This window comes from Calonectris borealis, chromosome 5 (genome assembly GCF_964195595.1).
Source record: "Calonectris borealis chromosome 5, bCalBor7.hap1.2, whole genome shotgun sequence".
In the NCBI taxonomy this organism is placed as follows: Eukaryota; Metazoa; Chordata; class Aves; order Procellariiformes; family Procellariidae; genus Calonectris; species Calonectris borealis.
Window position 1 is genome coordinate 14,204,636 of NC_134316.1, and position 22,181 is coordinate 14,226,816.

Below are 22,181 nucleotides of genomic sequence, written 5' to 3' on the forward strand. Positions count from 1 at the left end.
CATCTGTCATTTTTGCCCACTGGAATAGTTAAATTTTCCTGCCCGTCCTCTCCAACTATCAACTTCTAGCTATTCTCAATAATTCTGTAGCATCAAAAACCTTAATCACCATGCCTTTCTCCAAGCAGAACAGTATCTTGGGAGTCAGGAGTTCAGATGCCATCTAATAACTTCCCTCCACCCTGGAAAGCTGACAACTTATTTCTGTCCTTACTAAGTGGTTGAAAAAGAATAGATCTATAAAGGTTCTTTTACACCCTAACCCTGTAACAGTTTGACTTTTTTGTTTTCTTCTGGAAATCCATGTCTGTAACAAGAAAAGGATTATTCTGCATTCTCGATGCCTCAAAGTATGCTATTAGACCTGCGAAGCCCAATTTCCTCAATAAACATAGTTTCGTTCCTTCCTCCTACAGCACCAGATCCAGCGAGTCAGCCTGTCCGTTTGCTAGCCTGGCACACCAGGCAGCCAAGCTAGCCTGCAGCAATTTAGGTTCCTCCTCCTCCATTTCCTTTTCCTTCATTTTCCTCATCTGTCTCATTTTGGCAGTTGGGTAAATACCCAGGTTTGCTCAGCAGTGCAAGATCCTTTGTGATGCAGGGGCTGAATACCAGTTCATTCACAGGTATTGTTTTGGCCTGGTTCTTTTTCCGGAAAAGAAGAGGAAGAACGGGACTTCTGACTTCTTCAGACTTCACTGGTTCTTCAGGTGCCTTTCCTCCCAAAGGAAGTAGCTTTGGTGTGGGAACCTCCATTGACTTCTTTGTGTGGGTGCTCGTGTCAGGAGCTTCACTTTTTCATTAATTTACTTAAGTGTTGCTGGCACTCCATGATCACATATTCAACTTTGCGTGTCCTTAGCAAGCTTGGCCAACTTAGCAAGTTAATATAAAAACCATAATAAAGATTATGCTATCTTCCTCAGTCTGACTATTGTCCTTCTCCTCTATGGAGAGTGACCTTTCTATAGTTCCCGTACTCAGCTGTTCCATGATGCAGTCACCTATGTGGTCTACGGATAACTAGCCTAGCCCGACACAGAGGCTATGGTGTAAACAGAGGGTAACCAAAATTGGCAACCACTTCTCATCCTGCCTCCCATCAGCATTTCTGTCATGGTCCCACCTTGCTTTGCTCGGGCAGCCCCACAGCCCTCCGGCTCTGCGGGAACGGGAAGCGGCTGGAAGCCTGGTGCCTGCCGATGTGCGGTGCAGGCTGTGTGTGTGGGTGCTGCCGGAGAAGGCCGTGATCCTGTCCTCTCCATGGGCGCTTGTCCTTGCCACTACCAGTAAAGTTGGCAGGAGGGGTTTTTTTTGTAACCACAGGGCAAATGGGTCTGGGTTAAAAGAACACTGGGGCTATGTATAGTTTTATTCTCTTTGCTTAAAAATTAATCCAGATCCCCTTCATTGTGTGGCTACAGTAATGCTCTGGCAAGAGGAGAGAGGAGGGACAAAGAGCTGTATGACAGGTCGGAGTGGAGGTTAATGCCCCTTTTGATTTCTGCTGATGTATAACACCTGCAGCTTGCCCTGTTGCAGCGGTATCCTCAACAAGCCCAGCATGAAGGGACGCCCTTCTCTACAGAGGCAAGAGCCAAACTGAATTAGTGTCTGGGAAGGCGAAACCCTCCTGCAGTGCCACTACCGCAAATAAGCCGCCCTGTGCATCTCTGTCGCCGGAGCTGTAGGCTGGGAACCAGCAAAGCACCGGTGATGCCAGGACCGCTCCCCTGCCCCATCAGCTTCCCCTTCCACCCCCGCGCACCTTGCTCACACAGCTATTAAGTGGCCCTGTGCCAACTTCCGCTCATTATGTCTTGATTATACGAGGCCTGCAAAGGTAGAAGAGAGTCAGAAAAACTCATTTACAGCAGGTGGCTGATGTTAACAGAGGGGCACACCATATCCAGGCTGTACACTTGGCCTGAATTACGACGCAGTTATTACTGACCTTAGGCATAATGCCACATTCCAAGGGAAAACATGAACCATGCCAGGCCCCGACTTCCTGAAGCTTAATTAAGATTACAGGAGAGTTTCACAGAGTGGTTGTGATCATCTGAGAGGCAGCAGTTTTGAAAAGTACTTGCCATTGTCAGGTGTGCCATTACATAGGTTTATAATTGAGAAACGGATGAGCTACTGTATGAGATTTATGCAACAGAGCATTATAATCTTTGCTGTTACTGGTGCTTGTCTGTGTTCTTCCTACTGGAAAAGCTCCTTCTCCTGGTGCTGGGGTTGTTGTATTGTGTTGCACATCAATGTCTGCCTGCTTTAGTTCCCATGTGGAAATGTTACGCCACTGTCTAACCTTTCTGCTGGCATTAAACAGCTAACGGGCATCAGGCTCAGTCTGGACCTTGCCGTTGCATTGCACTCAAATTTCTCCCATTTTTCCCATATTTAATTGACAGTATAACCACACTGAAAACAGACAGTTTTCTAAAAGGCAGATGGGGTTGCCTTGAAGAGTGCTGAAGGACAAGCCCACGTTCTCCAAGCCAAAGCAGCTAACATTTTACAACTAACTGCGAAGCACGCCCCACCCCGCCTCCTCTCCTGGGTCTCCTTTTGCCGGCCCGCAATCCCTCCTGCCCGCTGCCGTGCTCCGTGGGGCCTGGGGGACGTGAGCACCGGGACAGCCACAGCCTCTCCTGGGCTGCTGCACCAGGCTCTGCTCCCGAAACCATTCCCGGGGCCTGGCTTTTAACATGAAATCTTCAGGAAGGCCTGAAGCAAAGCAGAGGGGGTTGGAAAATATTTGACAGATTTCAATAGCTGAACTCCAATCTCTTGCCTTTTGCACAGAGTTATCAAGAAGATGGTATCAAGACTATTGCCATGTAAAGCTTGCCCCAAACTAAGTCAAGCAGAAATTCCCAAGTTCGCACGGGTGGAAAGAATGGCTCTAAAGAAAAAAATTGTATGACCTGAAAGATATGACTGGGTGTGTGCTGTTAAGTGTTCGGCATCCTGTACTCACATCTTTGACTTCACTTTCTCTGAAATAAAGCTCAAGACCTGCATAACATTAACAAATGAAATATGTGAGAGATTAACAAATGACTCATCTGAAGCCTCTCGTTCAGCAGTGCTGTGCCAGTGATTTCAGCTTGCATCCCCCTAATACCTTCGGTAGCCTTGTTCTGCATAACACCTCCCTTGTATTTACTGGAAGCCCTTACGAGTGCAGGTGATGGGACCTGGGTTTTTTTCAGTGATGTCAGGAGATGCAGTGGGACAGTTAGTGGTGACCTGAAGAAGAGCCGTAAGCCACCACCCTTCACTGACTTTGGCAAAAAGTTGCTGAGGTTGCCGCAGCCTGACTGCAGGAGGAGGTGCTCAGCCGGCGATGCGAGGAGGGCCAGGCAGGTGAGAGCCAGGTCTCCCTGCAAAGGAAGGCAGGGCTGTTGCCGTTGCACCAGCCGTAACACGCTCGGGCTCTCTCCTCGTGCTCTGCGGCGCTGGCCGGGCAGAGCTGCCACCCCATGGTGAGCCTCAGTCACCTCCCTTTCATCGTCAACCCAAGTGACATAAAAGTGCGGGAGCTCAAGGGACAAATGAAACAAAGAAAGGCAGGGCCATGTGGACAATAAACAGTTTATTACCAATATGAACACAGATACTGTGATGCACTGACGTACCATTTTTTTTATATTGTGATAACTCTGAGACAAAGAACTTGTTGGCTGACAACTAACATGTCTCTGTTTCTTCTGGTGATGCCACAATACATTTTTGTTGGCAAAGGATCTTCATTTACATTGCAGACTACTAGTAAAATTACTTTGAAGTCATCTATCAAAAGCAAATGGTTCACGTGTGTTCTTATCTACTACTAAAAAGAAAGGTAATACATTTAAATAAGCAAATACAAAATACAAAAAAGGCTGACAAATCCAATGTGCAGTGTCAGATGAAATCTAAAAAATCCAGAAATTTAAAATTTAATATTCTTTAGATTAAGACTTTTAAAATGAAGCAAATCCAAGGCAGCAGCAAGCTTCAAAGTGTGCTGAGTCTGCTAATAAAAAGGGTATAAGAACAAAGACAGTGCCGATGTCCTCTCTCACCATCTTGCATGACCTTGGTACACTTAGAAATGATCCGATCTTCCTAGCATTCTTAGTACCGTCCAAATGCTTTGCAATCATTATGTTGTACTGATTCTACTCAACTCCTGCCGTATGGCTAGAAAACCAAACCAGAAAGTTAATGCATAATGTTATACCCAGTGTGATGGAAAATGCTAAGTATAGAGGTTGCAGAAAATACACGCTGGTAAAAGGATGAGTGGAGGGTAAAAGGATGAGTAAGGGTAAGCAGTCAGCTGTTTGCTTGCAAACTGCAGTACTGGCTTAAGAAGTCGCATCTGTGGTTTATGTGAATGTCTTATTTTGCACTGGAACGAAGTAGGGAGGCTCTGACAGCCAAGCTGCTGGGACGGTAGCGTACAGGCGAGGGTGTCCTCAACTGCAAACTGCCCCGAGGTTTTGTTAGCACACAGGTCTAGGGCAAGGGGGCAGGGAATGGATTTTAGCTCTTTTACAGTCTCTTCTTTTTCCCCTTCTGTGTGAATCTAAGATGGGGAGTGCAGGGTGTGGACATGCCCTAATACGGGCTTCAAATAGGTATTTTGCTGTGCATTTCAGTAATGGCCCTGAAAAATACATTTAGTCATATATTGCCGAGCAATTTATAAAAAGGTACGGATACATTTAGTACAGCTGTTGTACTTTTCAACGCATTATAAAAATACGTGGCTATTTGGAAAGCTGTAATCGAGTGAAGATCTGAAATAGCTCTTCAAGTATAGGAAGTCTACAGAAGATGCTCGGGAAGGATTTTCAGTTTGGTACCTTTGTCCCCCTCCTCATCCCAGACCTGTGTGGCTGGCTAGTTACAAGCCATTTCACACTCCCTGATTGTGATAAATTGATACGCCACGGGCTACAGGCAGGCCCTTTCTCACCCTCCCACCTGTGAGAAACACCGGCCAGTGAATTTCTCACAGGTTGGGAGTGAAAGTGCTCGTCAACAGCATAAAAATAAAAGATGTAAACACAATGTCACGATCAGAGCTCAGATAAGGTAGATGCTTGCTCTTCAAATGTGTATATAAATCAGAGCTGCTCAGAGAAGTCTGAAAACACCAGGGAACTCTGCAGTTCCTATCATCTTATCTACGGGAAATTAGTCATAAAGATGAGAAAAATAATAATTTTTCTCTTTCTTACCATCAATTATCTCCTCTTTCACTTTGTGTAACTCTCTTACAACTTCCTCCAATATTTCCTGATGAGACAAAACACAAGTCAGCTGCTCAGAATTTCCTTCTAACCGGTGGAAGAAAATGCAAGTTTAACACGGTTGTGCTTGTCCCCCGCCTCCGCTGACGATCAGAGCCTAGCACTACTAACAGCTACGTCTGCACTCCCAGGCCAAGGACGCAGAAGATGCTGGCATATTTATTTGCACATTTCTGTACAGACATCTTGACCAAATAGCAGTGAGATTGTGCTCTCTTGCTGCTCACCAGCTAGCCCTTCGCTAAGCACCTAGTTATAGAGGAAACCAGAAGACTGAACAGCTGTTTTGCTTGTACAGCGCATGCATGGGGGAAAATGGGTAGCTCGTCAAATCTCTTAAGTGCAAAAGACCTTTTCACTCACCTGTTTCATTCGATCAAAATCTAAGGCATCCATAGCCACATCATTGCTGCTGCTCACTGGCTTCATTCTTGAGAAATGGAAGAAGAGGACAAAAAAGCCAGTCAGTTCCTTGCAATGCACACTAAGCTACACCCACCTGATGGTGTGGTGAAATCCACCCCAGAGCAGGAGCACCCGTGTGCGAGCGCTGGACCGGAGGCTCCCTCTTGTGCCGCTCAGGAGAGTTCGGCAGCCAGAAGCAGCACTGCTCCCGTTTGCACAGCCTGACCCTCAAAGATGCTGCTTTCTCTTATTGCAGACGTATTGGAGGGCGTGCAAAGACTGCACTGAAACTTAATTTACTCTTTTTTTTTTTTGGTGTTGGGAGTCTCAGTGATTTCAGACTAGAAAATGCTGAGGTGTCTTCAGGGGATAAAGCCTGTTTAACAATGTATTTTATTACAGCATTTGCAATTTGCAAGCTAGATGTCTGGTTTTCTCTCACAGTCTGTTTTCTGTACAGCAACACTGTCTTGGCCACCTAGACTTTAATCGGGTGCTGAAGTAGAATACAGGTTAGAAAAATATTACAGGGAAAATAATAACCCAGTCAACCTTTCCTTGGAAGGCCTGACTGAGTCAAGAGGAACTTGTTGATAGCACTGTGTAGCAAAGGCGCTTTTTCTTGACCCAGAAACAAAACCAATCTGCCCTTAATGGCTAGTATATAATGGAGTGTTATAGGTCTTCCAGGATGGTATTAATCAGTGGGCTGAGCTCTGATGATGGCTGATAAAACAAATTAAGGAAGCAGAAGCTGCTTGACTTTCTCTTTTAATCAGTAACTCTAAAACATTTAAAAAATTAACCATGCTATATAATTCATAGAGAAGGCTTCAAATAACTTTGCCATCATCTTTGGGCCCAACTGGGGGCTGGCAGAGATTCTGCCACTCCTGAAGGTATGCTTGGTCTTGCAACCCTTTCTCGGGGTTGCAATCTTGCAATCTTAACGTCTCCTACCATCTCACAGCTAAGCTGGGAGTTAAGACAGATACAAATGCCATCAAAGCGAACAGGAACGGAAATAGGTCACCGCTGAGAGCTTTTGAAACCTGCTCTGCTTCCCCCACTGAAGTCATTTGGGCAAGCAAAGACTGAGCACTACTCCAGGTGTTAAACTAGGAAAGGATTTTTTCCCACTGAACTCCTCTCTTCCCAAGATGGAATGCCGTTATAGAAGATAGCTGGCAAAAACTTGATGGCTGCTTTAAATACCCCATGTTTCATTCCCATTTGCAAGGAGAAGGAATGGCCTTTCTGTATCTATTGGAAACTCTCACGTATTTCCTAGAACCAATGTGTCCCATTGGTTTTAGGAGAGCTGGAGACTATATTTTGCTCTAATAACACTGGTGCATCCCTCTGAATGTTCGGGCGGGGCATGTTCTACCATCTTTAACACAGCAGCAGGTACGTGCAGGTAGTTGCCATTGGCAACTTTCGCTCTGCAGACTATCAGCACTGTCATATATGTAACAGTGTAAAATAAGGGACATCTCTTCACAGTAAATGCTAAACATATGTAAGTCTGTGTTCTACCTCCTTATTCAGCTTATCCATCCATCGCAGTGTCCAGTACTGCATTGACACTGGGTGGTCCTGGACCAGCACTGGAAGGAAATCTCTCTTTAGCTGCCCAGCATCAAACTTTATCTCAATCTCTGTGGGTAAGAACACGGATGGTGATACTGCAGCTTGGTGTTCTGACCGACAGGACTTCTGGAGTCCTACTTTAGGCCTCTTGGCTTTTGACACCTGCCAGCTTTTGTACCCTATATTTCTGAATGTCCCATCTGTGGCTGGGCCTTTTTACAACTCAATGTTATTAACTTACTGCACCAAGCTTTGCTCTCCTTTCTCATGCACACACTGCAGTTGCATGGGTGGAGGAATAACTTCCCTTCTCTCAGTTGCAGGCTCTTCGGATCATTTCTGCCTTTGCTTTTGAATTTCTGCAGAGGTTGCAAAATGAAAACTTCTCCTATTGGCAGGGTCATCCTGAACCTGCTGTAAAAAGGTGCTCCAAAACCTGCCTTCCACGTGGCACAGCGCACTGCCAAGCCCGTGCCTCTGATTCACGAGCACAGATGCTTTAAGCACTTGCTTAAGTGTGATTAACGTCTGTGATGCCTGTGCCCACCTAGGCAGGGGGCTGTTTCCATGGAACAAGCCTTTGACATGACACACTGCCTTCACACTTTGTGCAGCAACAGACAAAGCAGATTGTAAGAGAATGAGTAAAAGACGTGACAGAAGACAAACATTAGTGCTGAATGATGGGATTAGCCAAAAGACAAACCAAGACGGTTAAGAAGCCAGGCTGTTAGCCAGTACCTAGAAGACACGTGGGATTGTGTGGGGCTCTTAGCTTCACAGCTCTTCACCACTGATGGATTTCTACAGCAATGGAATGAAACGAGACATGAGTTGTGCACGTGCCACGGGGACAGCATGACCTTCCCGACTGCTAGCCAGCCGCAGGGACACCCCCGTGCAGCTCACCTAGAAAGTAATGAAGATACAGGCTTTTCAACAGAATTGCTCCTTTCCCATGGCTTCTTCCCAGAGTCTGGAAAACAAAAATAAAAAGTTACTGTTCATTATTTTTTCTCTAATGATAAAAAAATCCTGAAGTTGATTGTCTTATACAGCTGCTTTCATTCAGTGAGGACTTAGAAAGATCTGGGAAAGCGGGATTGCTGAATGAATGCAGTTGCCTACACTATAGAGAAAGCATTGGCAAAAATCTGCTTAGTGATCCCTTTAATTAGGGACCAGAGAGTTAAGTGATACTAAAAAAACATGGAACTGGAACAGTAGGAGGAAAAGCATAAATCAGTTCTATTAAGAAATACAGGCTAATTGCTGCAAGGCTCATTTTATTCAGTACAATACTTACTTATATTTTAAGTGAAAAAGTCCTAGGTTTTTTGTCTGCATAGTTGGCAGAAAATGTGGGTGTATCTAAAAAAAGGCAGTAAGACCCCCACTATGCAAATCTCCACAGAGAATTTATTTAATGTTGTCTATATTTCTAACTCGCGAAACGTTTCCAAAAGCTGCACTACATAACCCTTGTTACTGAAAATGCTTACTATCGTCCCAATCTCCTCCTATGCAAATAGTCTAAAATAAAGTGAACTGTTTCAGAGACTTGAATAACACACAACTTTATACCCAAGGGTTTGCTCCTCTGTGAGGTCCTAAAAAGCTCGTTAAAAGAATTACAGGCACTCCCAGGAAATCTCTAGATCTCGTTCCTCATTTACGTGCACCTTTCTCCTGGCTTCTTCCCTTTCCCTTGCAAAATACGCAAATCATGACTTTATTCCAAAAGGAAGTTGGAATAGTTAAATACTTATTCCCTTGGGAGAGATTTCTTTTAGCATGTATGAAAGCCAAGGCTGACGCAAGGATGAATCTGACTGGCTTGCAGCTTATCTACTCAGATACAGTTATTTCAACTCATCATAGGAAAAACATATTTTGGGGGCTCCTTAATTTCACCTAGTGACTCTCAGGATTGGGCTTACTGCAGCAAGCTACTAGGTTAAGGAAGGAGAACAGTTTGAGACCTAAACCCCAACTATATAAACCAGGACAGCTACACTACCAAAAATAAAATAATACAGGTTTTTTCTCTTAGAAGATTCAGGTGCACAATGTTGAAGACACAGATCCTCAGCTACATGTCTGGACCCCTTTAACTAAATTGGCTGTATTGTCATTTTCTTGGCTGTGAAGCATATAAAACCACCATTTCTTGCCGAGTACAGTTTTTAAAACAGTAGGTATTTGGGAATTTTTCTGTTAGTTACTGCTGCTGCACTCAGAAGTAGGATGATGAACCCAGAGTCTAGGGGTGGCGGACAAGACAACTAAACCACTAGCAGTTCAATTTAATACCTGATGAATTTTGCTGCTGCTGGGTGGGACCTCGTGTACTGGGTGAAGGAGAGGTGTTAGCATCATCCTACAAAGAGGAAAACAGGACATTACTTAATTCTGGAGATGAAGCGCAGAGTCCTCTTTTACTCTGGAGAGCAGCTGCAGCACAGATGGTACAAAAGCAAGTTTCCTCCAAGCATCTCCGACAGGCACGGCTGCCAAGGTATGGCTCAAGTCCATTTAAACTTTAACCTTTCTCTCCCTTTAGTAGGCAAAATACATCCTTTCTTTTTGCTAACAGGCACCTTTTCATGATTCCACTGAATCACTCTCATCCCTGTATACCAAACCAGGCTGAATTACCACTTTAAAGTGCTGGCTGCCGTTGTCTGAATACAAACCATCCGTTTCCCAAATTTAGAAACTCTCTGTGATATGGAAACTGAGCCACCTGAAGGAACAGTAGGTCAGATCCCAGCCTTTTAGCCCAGGATAGCCACTGGTATCAGTGAGGGTAGCCCAGGTACTAACAGAATGTAACTAAATCAATCAATCCTCCTCCTGAGTAGAAGATTAAACACTACATCACGGATTTGGATTCTTTTTTCTGGGATTTATGTGTGACAGATCATAAAACATTCACCCATATATTTGACGTCAATATTATTTAGCAGCCCTCAAAACACATTCAGGCAAAGCATTAACTGTGCATTGTAAAATGGAATTGCACCCATTTTGACAGAAGATACCACCACCACAAAGTGTAGTCAAGATACACATTAAACAGACGTTCTCTAAAACACCTTTCTAAACAGTTTTCTATTGAAAAGTTTGATTGGGGATATAACCTAATGCAGAGCTTCAAGGAGAGAGAACCAGAGGCAGAAAGACAGGAGAGGCTGAACAGTTAGAAGCTAAATGTTGCCTTTCATCTCTGAGTGTATGGTTCAAAACCAGCTTTGGGGCAAGATTAACAGCAATGGTTGCACAGCAGCATCAAGGGTTCAATAGGCAAACTCCATGCTTGAAGCATCACTTGAGGAACACGCAAAAAATAGCTGCTTTTCTCCTTAAACAGTGCAAGTGCTTATTCCTGCCCTTGCTACAAACCTTTCATACTGGGGTGAGACCTGCATTTTCTGAACGGCGTTCCTGCTGAGCAGCTGTTACCTTGTCTTTGGAGGGAATATCTCTGTATAGGTGATATGAGGCACACACGATGCTTTATGAACTTGCAACCATGGCATAGAGCCTTCACAAGGGTACAGGTTAGCAACAGGAATGCTGTATGAGCAGCAGCCCAGAAAAGCACCGCATGGGAAGGAACACAGCGTAAATCCTGGTCCCTCTTGAAACTGGAATGATCTTCCATGCTTCACCAGTCCAGCAGGTAAAAAAATTGTTTTATTCTGCACATTGAACTCAAAGTTGCTGCATCAAGTTCAGTGTAAAGACTGAGTCAAATCAAAACTCTTGTTTAATTGCTTTTGTGGACAACATACAGACAGAACAATTGAAATAGAAATGAATCAAAGTTCCCTAAAGTTGTCCAAATTCTATCTGATTTTACTGTAAGTATCACGAATTCATATTTTAACGTTTGAATGGTGTAGTGGTTAATACACTGTTTCCCCTTTCCTCCCCAGAGACATGTTTTATGTGCACTCTGGGGTCCGAAGTGAGCTGATTCTTGCTTTGCATGGAGGATGGCAATCCAAAGTTACACCACATGGTTGATGATCCACTTCAGCTTAGCTGAAGCCGCAAATTTAAAATAAGAAACATGGACTTGATCTCAAGTTAACTTGCCAGAAGGTTCAATGCATCTTCTGAAGGGGGAAGAATCTATCATACCCTACAGCACTCGGATCAGACCATGAGAAAGCGTCTATTAACCTGGTTTGGACAATACCTCACCTATGAATAAGGCAGCAATTCTTGCTTATAGGGTGCTGTTCCCAGGAAAGGTGGAAGCAGTTACATTTGACTGAATGTGCAAGTCTATTCCTGGATCAGCATTGCTTGTCATTGCCTGCCACACACAGTGGATGAGCACAGGACTTTGGATTATAAGGCAGCACATCAACATATTTGCAAGAGCACAACAGTGAGGAGTCTTTCACTTACGTTTTGGCTTTCCTCTTCCTTTTTGTCAGCTGGCTTGTCTGACTGCGACGCTGCTTTCCTCCTTTGCAAAAGAACATGAGATAGGACACACAGTCAACCCTCTAGAAACACATCCTCCACGTGGGAAGGCTGGTTCAGGCTCTGGTGGGAGTTATTATTTACTTAGTTCATCCTCGGGAACGCGACAAAGACTGGATGTGTTCGGTTGCATAGGATTGGGGTGGAGGTGAGGGATCCAGACCTCAGTGATATGACTCAGGGAGAGGGGCAATATTATGAGGTGATGTGTAACAGAGGAACACAGGGTGCAGAGCATAAGGAAATGTGTTGAAGCGGAGGAAGGAAGCGTGGCTGGGTATGAAACTGAGAGAAAGGGATGGCTTCTCTCTAGGGCTCAGGAAGTGGTGGCTCCTGTTTCCTCCTACACAGGAGGAAAACCCCAAATCCCCACAGGGGTTTCTGAGGACCAACCCAACCTTCCACAGGTGGATCAGGTGGGTATTGCAGTGATGACACTGTTCTCAGCCAGCTTCAATATAATTTTGCCACCTGTTCTATATCCCCCATCCCTGTTCCCGTCCAGATAAAAGGCTGTGGCAGTGGTCCCATGTGATGGGAAAACAGTCAGAAAAGCCCTTCAACCAAGGTCCATCCTCACTGGGCACCATTTCTGCTCAGTCAAGACCCCTGCTCCCTCTAGGGTGGGAAAGCTCTGGCTGGAGACCAGGAGTCAGGAAAGCAGTGCACCAGCCTGGGTTTTCAAGTGCCTTTGGTGAGTGACGGGGCATTATTGCTGTCTCAAATCCAATTCAAAAGCAGCAGAGCTCCTGAGCCCTGTAGTCCCAGGACTGGCAGTGTTGGTAGTGCCTATAGAATTTGTGTGAGGACCTGAGACCCTCACTCTGTCCTGCTTCCCAAGGAGAGGCAAAACTCTCTGACAAGCAAGTGGCAAAGAGCTGCAATCCATCCACTGGAGCAACTGGATATGAGAGTAAACAACGATGTTGGTTATTTATCTTTGAAGAACGCATGGTAAAACTTCTTGGGTGTTAGCCACACTGGCTGAAGAAAAGAAAACCAAATTATTGACCTTCAAGCCCTATTTAGGGTGTAAACAGTACTCAAGTGTGCCAGATACTGATTGTCCAGACACCCAATTTCCCATTTTAGATAATTAGGGGAACTGCAGGTCTAGTCTCCACATGGATTTTGGTTGTGATGATCCTCATCCTTATCCACCTGTGAACACTACCCTTAGCAGCTGTTTTTTTAAAACACCAATATGACAGGTTTTTCATTTAGTCTTGCTTCTGAAGTGGACAAAATTCATCTCACAGGAAAAAAAAAAAACCCAAATGGCACTTAGAAAGGCTTCTGAGTTTCAAAACATTGCCACAAGTTTGTCAAAGGATTTTTTTTTCATATCGCTGGCAAAAGAAGAGCCTCACTGGATTCACAAATTGGAGGATTTGATGTAAATTTCACAAAAAAACAGAGGAGTAAAACACATGCATGTTTTTGTGGGACGCAGTGCCCTGTGGGAATTATTTACAGATATTCAACTGCATTAATAATTTTATTAGATTAGAAATAATTTTTATAGTCTTTCTCTAATATTTACTTGATACTTCTGAGGAAAAAAGATTATAATGATTACAAACCTGAGCGAGGGAAATATTTGCCAGGGTGAGAGACCAGTGTTAGATTTATGTCCTGCAACAAACTTAACTGGGCTAGAAATTATAGCGGTTTGTGAGATAGTTCATTATTCTGCTTGCACTTCAGTTCTGAAGCAAAGGGCTGCTCTCACGGGGGCCACTAAATCTAGAGAAACATATTTTATAGCACCTGAGCTCTCAGAATCGTTTTCCTTCGTTACTTACCCAGCATTATACACATTCCCTGTTTCTGAGCATGTGGTTTTCTGCTCAGAAAAGACCCCCTGAGATCCCCTGCTCATCACTCGGTGATTTCTGTATTGAACATGCTCAATTTAAAAAAACATCTTTTTTTCCTCCTGGCTGCCAACTCAGTAAGAGTAACCTGAAACACAGTGCCAGGTTCTTCCTTTCTCTATGTCATCCCACATAAAAAGGGTTTTGCAGCCGAAAGAAGTCCTCTCAGTATCAGTTTAACAGCACGCGCCCATTGCACCCTTGACTGACACTTGTGTATTTCCAATGACTTCTATGGCTTTGTGAAGCAAAATTTAGGAGACAATTCCGTTGCTGTCAACTCCCTGGGAAAGGATTTGCAGCTCAGTTATTTTCAGAGTAGAGGCAGCACGGTGCTCATGGCAGTACAGGTGCTTTTGTTAAGATAGGGAGGGGATTCAACCCTGAATACTTGAAGACACCAAATCCCACTGCCGAAAGCCATACTGGAGTATGTTTTAGACTAGAACCACAGAAATTTGTAGGACTTCTATATCCAAGCATATGAGATGTCCATTTAGCTTGCTTGCTTGAACAGAGCTAGTTACCCCAGCATATAGTCACCAAACCTGACTTTGCTTACAGACATCTTCCAGTTCAGCAGGTCAGTCTTGATAAGTAGCCACACAACATAGATCAGAAGGTGAACTAGTAAATAACTATTAAAAGCTGTTAAGCTACTTTAATTCTGAAAAGAGAGAAAATCATCTATTTGGTATTTTACACTGCTGGTAACTTTTTATAGTGTTGTGTATTTATTTAATGCTTTCCAAAGGATTACATCCACAGTCCGTGTTCAGAATTCCTTCTGAAATGACCAGGACATGGATGAAAGTTGGAATCCAATCCTCTGAACTGGGAACTCTTTTTATACTAGACAACATCATTTAAAAACTTCATCTCTGCGCACTATACAACTGTACCTACTCTTTATTATTTTACTCATCCTTTTCTTTCACTATTTGTAAGTCAGAAAAAAATTAGAGCTAAAATTAAAGCATCTAACACTAGGAACTTGGGAGTCTGGCAGAACATTACTGATGGAATCAGGGGGAAAAGAGAAAGAAAAAAAAAATTGAAATAATTGAGTGCCTTTTAACAGCTGGTAGCTTGATACATCACAACTCGCTTTAGTGGAGAATAACGTGGCTAGCCTGTCTGAAACACACTGAGAATCGATAATAATTTACCTGCCAAGATGTTGTCCTTTTATTGCACTTCTGTTTATATTTTTGGGCCCAACATCCTGAACGTGCTGCATAAAGAATGATTTGTCTAAGCTCCTTTCATAGTTTACTCTTTCTGAAAACAGTAACTTTGAAATAGATCTAGTAAAATGGCAAAACCACACTGGATATATTTATCACCATCTTTGAAGGTTACCACACTGCAGGATTTGCTACAGCAGCTACCCTCCTACTCCACTTAAAGGCAATGTAACATCACCACAAAGGAAACTTTCTCTTTTCTGCACCATAAATCATATGTCTTAGAAATAAATAATTTCTTTTTTCCGTTCTTCTCTCTTCCTTCTTCCCCTGCCAGCAATGATTCCTGGCAGAGTTTCGCTGCAACATCTACATTTCATATTAAAGACCAGACAACACTGGCGACTAACATCTATGCAGGACCTGTCAAATCGCAAAGAAGCACCAAAGAGACCCGCTGCTAACCAAGAATGACAGCATGTTGTTCCACAATTTGCTGCAGAGCTCATGCTAGTGCTTACTTGAAGTCTAAGTACGAACCTTTTTGCCAGTAATTTATTCATTTCTTCCATTAGTCCTCCTCCGCCTCCTCCACTACTTGTTCGATTGGCATCGCTCTTAGAGACCCCACTGGGGCTGGACCCTCCTGAACCATCTTCTGGCTTAAGACAGAAAGCAACATTGGAATTAATGAAAAGTTTCATTTACAACCACACCCTTAATGATTAGTTTTCCTAATTATTAGGAACAGTGATCACAGTCGCAGCCCAAAACCAGAGATAGTATGTGTTCTGCTTTGGGAAGAAGACCCACATGGGCCTTATTAAAACCAGGACAGTCCCGGTGAGGCAACTATATGGGCAAATGATGAAAAAGCCCACAGCGCTGTTTGTTCATGGTTATGTTTATGCATGGTTATGCAACCCTTACCTAAGTGGACACACTAAGAGGCCTCAACAGTCTACGCTGGTTTTTGTAAGCATGGTATGGTTTTAACCACTTATAATGACTGAAAACACTAACAGATAGCACAATGGTGGACTTTGCAGAAGTCATGAAATCCTGGCAACATGAGCACTTGCAGCCATTTGCTAATTAATATTTTCTGAAGAGCAGAAATTCTACCAAACATCCCCTGCTCAGCTTTATTTGCACTACAAACTCACATTTAAAAGTCAGCTTATGGTCAGCTGAAGCATGTTTCACCATGTTTCATGCTGGATTTGCAGACCATTACACCAAGCTGCGCCAGGCTTTCCCACAGCAGAGCAGAGCCCATCGGTCAGTCCCAGTGCCACCTCCTTACCCGTTGAACTCTCCTTAGTTTGGCACCAGCCAGAGCCGCCGCGAGCCCCGACACTGACCCATCTTCAGTGCCAGCCCCTTGGCCAGCGCCTGCCGGCAGCGGGGGCGGCGGGGGGGGCGCGGCTCCCATGGGTGGCGGAGGGACTGGGGGGGGTGGCGGAGGCGGGGGCCCCCCGGACGAAGCAGGGATCACAGCAGCGCCACTGGGATGACCAGGTGGAAGTGCTGGGCCTGAAACGCAGACAACACGAATTAGACGTGAAGCGGGGTCTCCTCCAGCCCGTACACAAGGTCACGTTCCTGCTCCCAAGGCCATGTCCTGACTGCATGACGAGTGAGCAATGCAAGGAAGCGCCAAGCAGAAGAACTGGAAATAGTGGTTTCATCCATGGTCAGTCAGCTACAGTTCTGTCCTCCTGCGAGACCCTGTCACTGATAAACTGGCTCTTCTCCCTGGCTGGGCTAGTTTTATTCTGTGCCGAAATCAAAACACAGACAACATAAGTGGCACCTTCTTCTGCTCCTCTCATAGCTTTCTACATGGAGATAATCAACTACACAGCCAACCCCGTGGACTTCTACTAACACCAACTTTTCACCTCATGGGCTACAGCGACACGTCCTCCTTTCTGTTGAACAGAGGGCGTGCGATCTCGGCTGGTCTTGCAAGATAACGGGGGGAGGGTCCAGCTCCAAGCACCCCGAGGTTCAGCAGAGCTCCCCAAAGCAGCAGCCTGTTGGAGTGGCTGATGGTGGGTAACTCCGTTGCAGTGTTTTGCCCGTCTGTAACGGGTCAGTTGAACGCATCCACCTCCCCGAGGGTATTTCCCCACGTTACGCTCTCTCAGAACAGGCTGCTCCTGATACATAATCACAGGTTCAGTTGTTCAGTAAGTGTTATTTTGAAAGGCATGCAGGTTTTGACTGGGGAACATTTGGAAACTGTATTTAACATTAGCAGCCTGGTTTTCTTCTTATCTAGGTTTTCCTGCAATACTGCCTTATTTCTGTGGTTACTTCTGCCATTATTTCACACTCCCGATTCCATTCTTGAAATGAACCATAGCTGCTATTAGAAATACTTCAAACGTTTGAAGCCCTCTTTGGTTCATGAACATAATAGCTAGTAATTCATTGTGGGTACAGTTAATTGTAATTGCAAAACTACACACACCTAACTAGAGGCCAGCCTGAGGCAAAAATTGAACTGAGTCAAAATAATGGACTGATGTGAATTTAAAATAACTTTATTGAACTAAGTGGATTTCAAGGACTTACATCAGCTGCAGGACTGAGCCTCCAGTGGTTGCTGTAATATTTTTAGCAGAAAGTGCAAGGAAATGTCTCAGTTTTCTTCCTTTTCTAGGCACATCATTTAAGCATTACATGTGGTTATAAACAGGAATGGATCCAAGTCACAAAACGTACGATCTGAATTGCAAATAGGAATTACTCGTAACTGTTCTAACTCCGCAGGCTTTAGACGAGCGCTAGAAATCAAGACCATATGCAAAGTGGCAGACCCAAGCTCTTGATCTGCCTGCAATGAAAAAGGTTGCTGGAATACTTACAGTGACAAGCTCTCAACTATAAATGCTGTTTATACCAGGAAGAGAGTTTCTAGAATGAAATAAATTACACAAGCACAGGCGATTCTGGGTAACTATAACAAAATCCATGTTACATGTTTTGCTGGTAACAGGAAGATCACTTAAGAAAAAGAATAAAAATCACAGTGTCTACCAGTATTGCTACACAGACAAGAAGTCTACGGCAGACCTGGCCTCCAGCTTCAGAAGAGCCCATCTGCTACGTTTGGACCAGCTGAATATAGGTTTTGTACGAAGCTCGCTGCCAAATGCAGTTTGACTGTGCTGAATGATAAAAATCTTCTTCTGGGCTAATACAGTAAGAATCTGTATTGCAACAACCCAGCTACAGGGCCCTGGCCCTGCAATTCTTGCTTTTTGCCTTGCTTTTAGCTCAGAAGGTCCCTGGACCAGTCCTGAGTGATTTAGATACTTTTCCACCTTGGTATCAGAAATCATGTACAGCAGGAGTAGCCTTGGGTCTCTCAGCCCTTTTTCCAGCAGTCACGGGCAGTGCCAACGGGGCTTTTTAAATAGCTGAAAGCTAAGGCTTTATACAGGTCACAACTCATTCAAAATCAGTACTTACTCAAGTGGGCAATGGCTGATGAAGTCATGTAAGGAGGGGTCCGCCTGGGCATAGTCACCTCAGATACAGCAGCATAAGGGGGAGGCAATGGAAGACAGTGTGACATGGGCTGATACCACTGCTGTGGAGGACGAGATGATGGATGGGAGGATGGGGAGGGAGCCTGGCCAAAGGAGCCAGGAGGGCTGGCAATGGTGGGCAGCGGGGAGGAGGGTGCAGCTCCTAGGTGTGGAAAGAAGGACCTGTCCACGCTTTTCACCTGGATCCCAGAGGGGCCTAAAGCAATTTGTTCTTCAGGATGGCCGTTCAGAGGTACATTTGCTGAGGTCTCCTGGCCTGCTTTATCTGTGATCCCGTCAGGCGGGACAGGAATCATGGGCAGGATGGTGGGACCAGGCGGCTGCAGGACATCACCCCTCTGCAGAGGTGGTGCATTTGTGGTGGGGGAAGCAGAAGACCGAGGAAAGCAGGAAAGAGAAGAGCGCCTGAGAGGCTGGCGAGAGGCGACGGGAAAGTGGGAAGGATGGAGAGGTGGTGGAGACAGCGAGGTTCGCCTGATGCCTGGCGTTACGGTCCTGCAGTTTGGGTAGGCTGGAGGGGAGGAACCTGGGGCCGTTGGCAGCTCGGAGGCCGAGTGCCTGTGCAGGAGCTGCGGGGGCTCTCTGGCTCTCCGCGGGGATCTGAAAGAGGATTGACTGGCGGACTCGGGGACAGCGGGTGCCGAAGAGACGGCGCTGGCATGAGGTGGTGGCGGGGGCACAGCACCAGCGGCAGGAGCAGCGCAGTTACTGCAGGCGGGAGGAGGAGACTGGGGCTGAGAGAGGGGAGAGCACACGCTTATCTGAAGGGTGGAAACTACAAGAACAGAAAAGACAAATGAAAGAATAAGATGGGTATGCGGCGAGGAACGAAACCAAGGCAAAGCGGAACAGAGAAAAAAGAACCGCAAAGTAAACGCAAACAGAAACTCAAACAAAGCAAAGAGGAGATGGTGCAGGCACCGGCTTGGGGGTTTCCAACCCTTGGCAGGACCGAGGGCTGTGTGGAGCAGGACCCTGGCAGCACGGGTAGGACTGTGTGCTCTGGTACACTGAGGCTCCTCCAAGCCCCATGTGAATCTGAGTCAGGATCACAAGCATTACCCTTGCACCAGGGGCAGCTGCAAGGGACATGCTGAGCACAGTGGTCACCACCTTGTAGCTAGGGAGGGGACAGCCAGAAGCCCCCGGGAGCCGCGTCCCGTTCCTTGCGGATGCCAAGGCAGGATTTTGGCTATGTTCCCTATGCAGAACAGCATACAATACCCTCTGCTGAAACAGAGTCCAACAACTTCTGTTGCTGACTAAGGTGTGTGTGTATGTCTGAGCTGGTTTCAAGACAAAAACTAAAAAATTGTAACAGCTGTTCACTTCTGTGGCTAGATTAACTAAAAAAACTTCCCCAAAACAAAAGCCCAAACACAAGATGGCTATCTTGGCTTGCTTGCTCTGCCTTCTTTCAGAGAGGCAAAGCCATACTTTGTAGTTATAAGCTATTCCTGTCATCTCTTCTCTCAGCTTAGTGCAACTTAATATGCTATAGAAGATTTTCGTAAGCTCATTAAATATATATATTTTTCCATTAAGCTCACAGAAGACTCCTTACTTCATGACCACAAAATCCCCACCGATGAGCATCTAGAGCTATATTTTCCTCTTTGCTGTAGTTTGCTTTGTGCTGCAGAGCGATGGGGAGCGCCTGACCTGGCACATCCACCACGTCCACTCCTTCATGCTGACATCCCCTGGAAACATGGAGTCACTTTTGCAGTGGCTGTGCTACCTGCTCTCCTCGTGGGTGTGGAAGAAGCATGGCCAGGCCCCCTTGGTACGCCTAAAATCCCTCTCAGCTGTACAAGTTTTGCCAAGTGCAAAACCTGCCTAGCTCCACATACATGCCCCAGACCTGAGCCTCTGCAAAACAACACAACCATGCCCAAATGCATGTAAATCCCTAGCTGAAAATGTTTTAAAATCTACTCATAACTACAACCACTTCTAGCAGTCTAGCTCTTGTATAGCACCACGCAAAACCCAACCACAACTAGAGGAGACAAGCAGGGAGGGACTGTATCTGCTTGGTTTGATACGTGCCTGTGGTAGAAGTTCTTCTTTCCAGAGATTCCTGGCGCTGTTGCTGTTGCTCCATCACTTGTCTAAAACAGCAATGAAAAAACCCTTAGTCATTAAGTATTCCTTACAATTTTGAGTAAAAGCTTTATACAGGGAGAAGCACTCAAGCTGTTTCTCTCGGGTGGTGTGAGCCAGTCCCTCACAGAAATGCTGTTCCCGTGAGATGGAGGTGGGTTTGATTTTACCCTCCCTGGCGGCAGCGGTGCCACTGCACGCGTTGGGGAAGCGTAACCAGGACATTGCCCTGCACCTGCCGGACGCTGCAGGGGCTGGTTGATCCATTTAAGATAATTCCTCAATGGGCTCTGCAGGAGGAGCAGTCAGTGCCCCAGCTCCAGGAGAGCACAGCAACCACGCATGTCGTTAACCTGAAGTGCACAAGCACTGCAAGGGAAGAGTAAGGGGCGTCTCGCATAAAAGCACACAATCCTGAGTCTCTTACAGATCGGGAGCCCAAAGGACTTGTAGTTAAAATGAAAATATAAGGAAGCTTGATCTGCGTTTAGGTGCTGACTGTACAAAACCTGTTTTGTCCAGCTGCACAGCCTGGCTGACAGCCTGCCATCTGACGCCCCAGCACAGCCGCCCCTGTGCCGGCCAGCGTGGCCACGGGGACCACGACCCCCGCGTTTCCTCCACAAATGCAGATCACATTGCACTGCTGCTTTTTTGGCACCTTCCCACCCAGGAAAAGCTCCCATGCTACCCAGCCCTGGTGTCCCATAGGGAAATGCACTGCCAAGCCTTTTCCCAGGGTCTGCTTTCCAGAGATGTGCAGTTCCCAGGGTCTATCAGCAGAGGTCTTCTCTCGCACGCTGTAACGCTTCTTCAGAGAGAGCTGTCACTCTGATCCCTGCCACAAACCCTCCCTGGCATTTATCTTGTTAAAAAGATTGAGAGCTAAAAACTAGACTATTTGCCAGGCTTTTTACCATGTGCATGGATATGGACTGAAGATTTCAACAATATTAAAACACAACTCTGAAATTACCTTACTGGAACACTTGGTAAAAAGGTTTATTATCATTTTCTTCCACGATTTCTAGGCCAAGTTTGCCTTAAATTTGTTCCATATATGTTTGGGCCAGTCTTAACTGCATAGAGATTTCTTTTCTCTGTAACAACTTTACTTCATGGTCTGTATAGTAAGGCAAGCTTAACTCTAGGCAACACTTCTATTTTGACTCCTTATGTAGTATTTTAGAGAGATCTCCCAGTTACATTTTTATTTGTACTCTCCTGAGTCTGCAATTTTAAATAATTCTATCTTCTTACATACAAATAAAAGCTTTTTTAGAAAAAAGTCCAGAAAAATAAAGTTACATTATGTAAGGAAAAAAGAATGTCTTAATTTGCAAAACAAATTTCCCATATTTCAATTCTAATTCAATAGATGAGACAGGAAAATCCACAATTATAATTATTCGCTGTGGAGGGATCAATCCTAAACTGGTTTTATGTTCAGGACGTGCAATCCATCGAACACCAGCAATTTCTGGAAAACCATTATAAGCAGCTGAGGAAATTATTATATGTGCAAAGGGGAAACAGTTTTGAGGAACAGCCTTAGTTGGATGATTCAACTGGTTTCATTTAAGCTATGACACTTTAAACCAAATAAATAGAAATCTTTACTACAATACATACCCT

The 22,181-nt window shown here is 45.1% G+C and overlaps 2 protein-coding genes across 4 annotated transcripts in view; both read right to left on the minus strand.

Moving 5' to 3' along the window:
• Positions 1-3,588: 3,588 nt before the first annotated feature.
• Positions 3,589-22,181, minus strand: part of EVL (Enah/Vasp-like) — a 161,220-nt gene continuing 142,627 nt past the window's right edge. For 2 of the 3 annotated variants that reach the window (XM_075151096.1, XM_075151099.1), the window contains exons 5-14: positions 20,493-20,554; positions 16,184-16,413; positions 15,418-15,539; positions 11,736-11,796; positions 9,627-9,693; positions 8,223-8,289; positions 8,055-8,117; positions 5,679-5,745; positions 5,244-5,301; positions 3,589-4,197 (exon numbers count right to left, since the gene is read on the minus strand). In XM_075151096.1, the coding sequence (XP_075007197.1) occupies positions 4,160-4,197; positions 5,244-5,301; positions 5,679-5,745; positions 8,055-8,117; positions 8,223-8,289; positions 9,627-9,693; positions 11,736-11,796; positions 15,418-15,539; positions 16,184-16,413; positions 20,493-20,554 (835 nt within the window). In that variant the 3' untranslated portion in view covers positions 3,589-4,159. The remainder of the gene's footprint in view (positions 4,198-5,243; positions 5,302-5,678; positions 5,746-8,054; positions 8,118-8,222; positions 8,290-9,626; positions 9,694-11,735; positions 11,797-15,417; positions 15,540-16,183; positions 16,414-20,492; positions 20,555-22,181) is intronic. The other variant, XM_075151097.1, reaches the window with a different exon arrangement.
• On the minus strand, positions 18,285-20,009 carry LOC142083164 (ena/VASP-like protein). Its single transcript, XM_075152402.1, has 2 exons — positions 20,005-20,009; positions 18,285-19,478 (listed from the first exon to the last, which is right to left on the minus strand). Exons 1-2 carry the CDS (start codon positions 20,007-20,009, stop codon positions 18,350-18,352), a joined length of 1,134 nt encoding a protein of 377 aa, XP_075008503.1. The 3' UTR covers positions 18,285-18,349.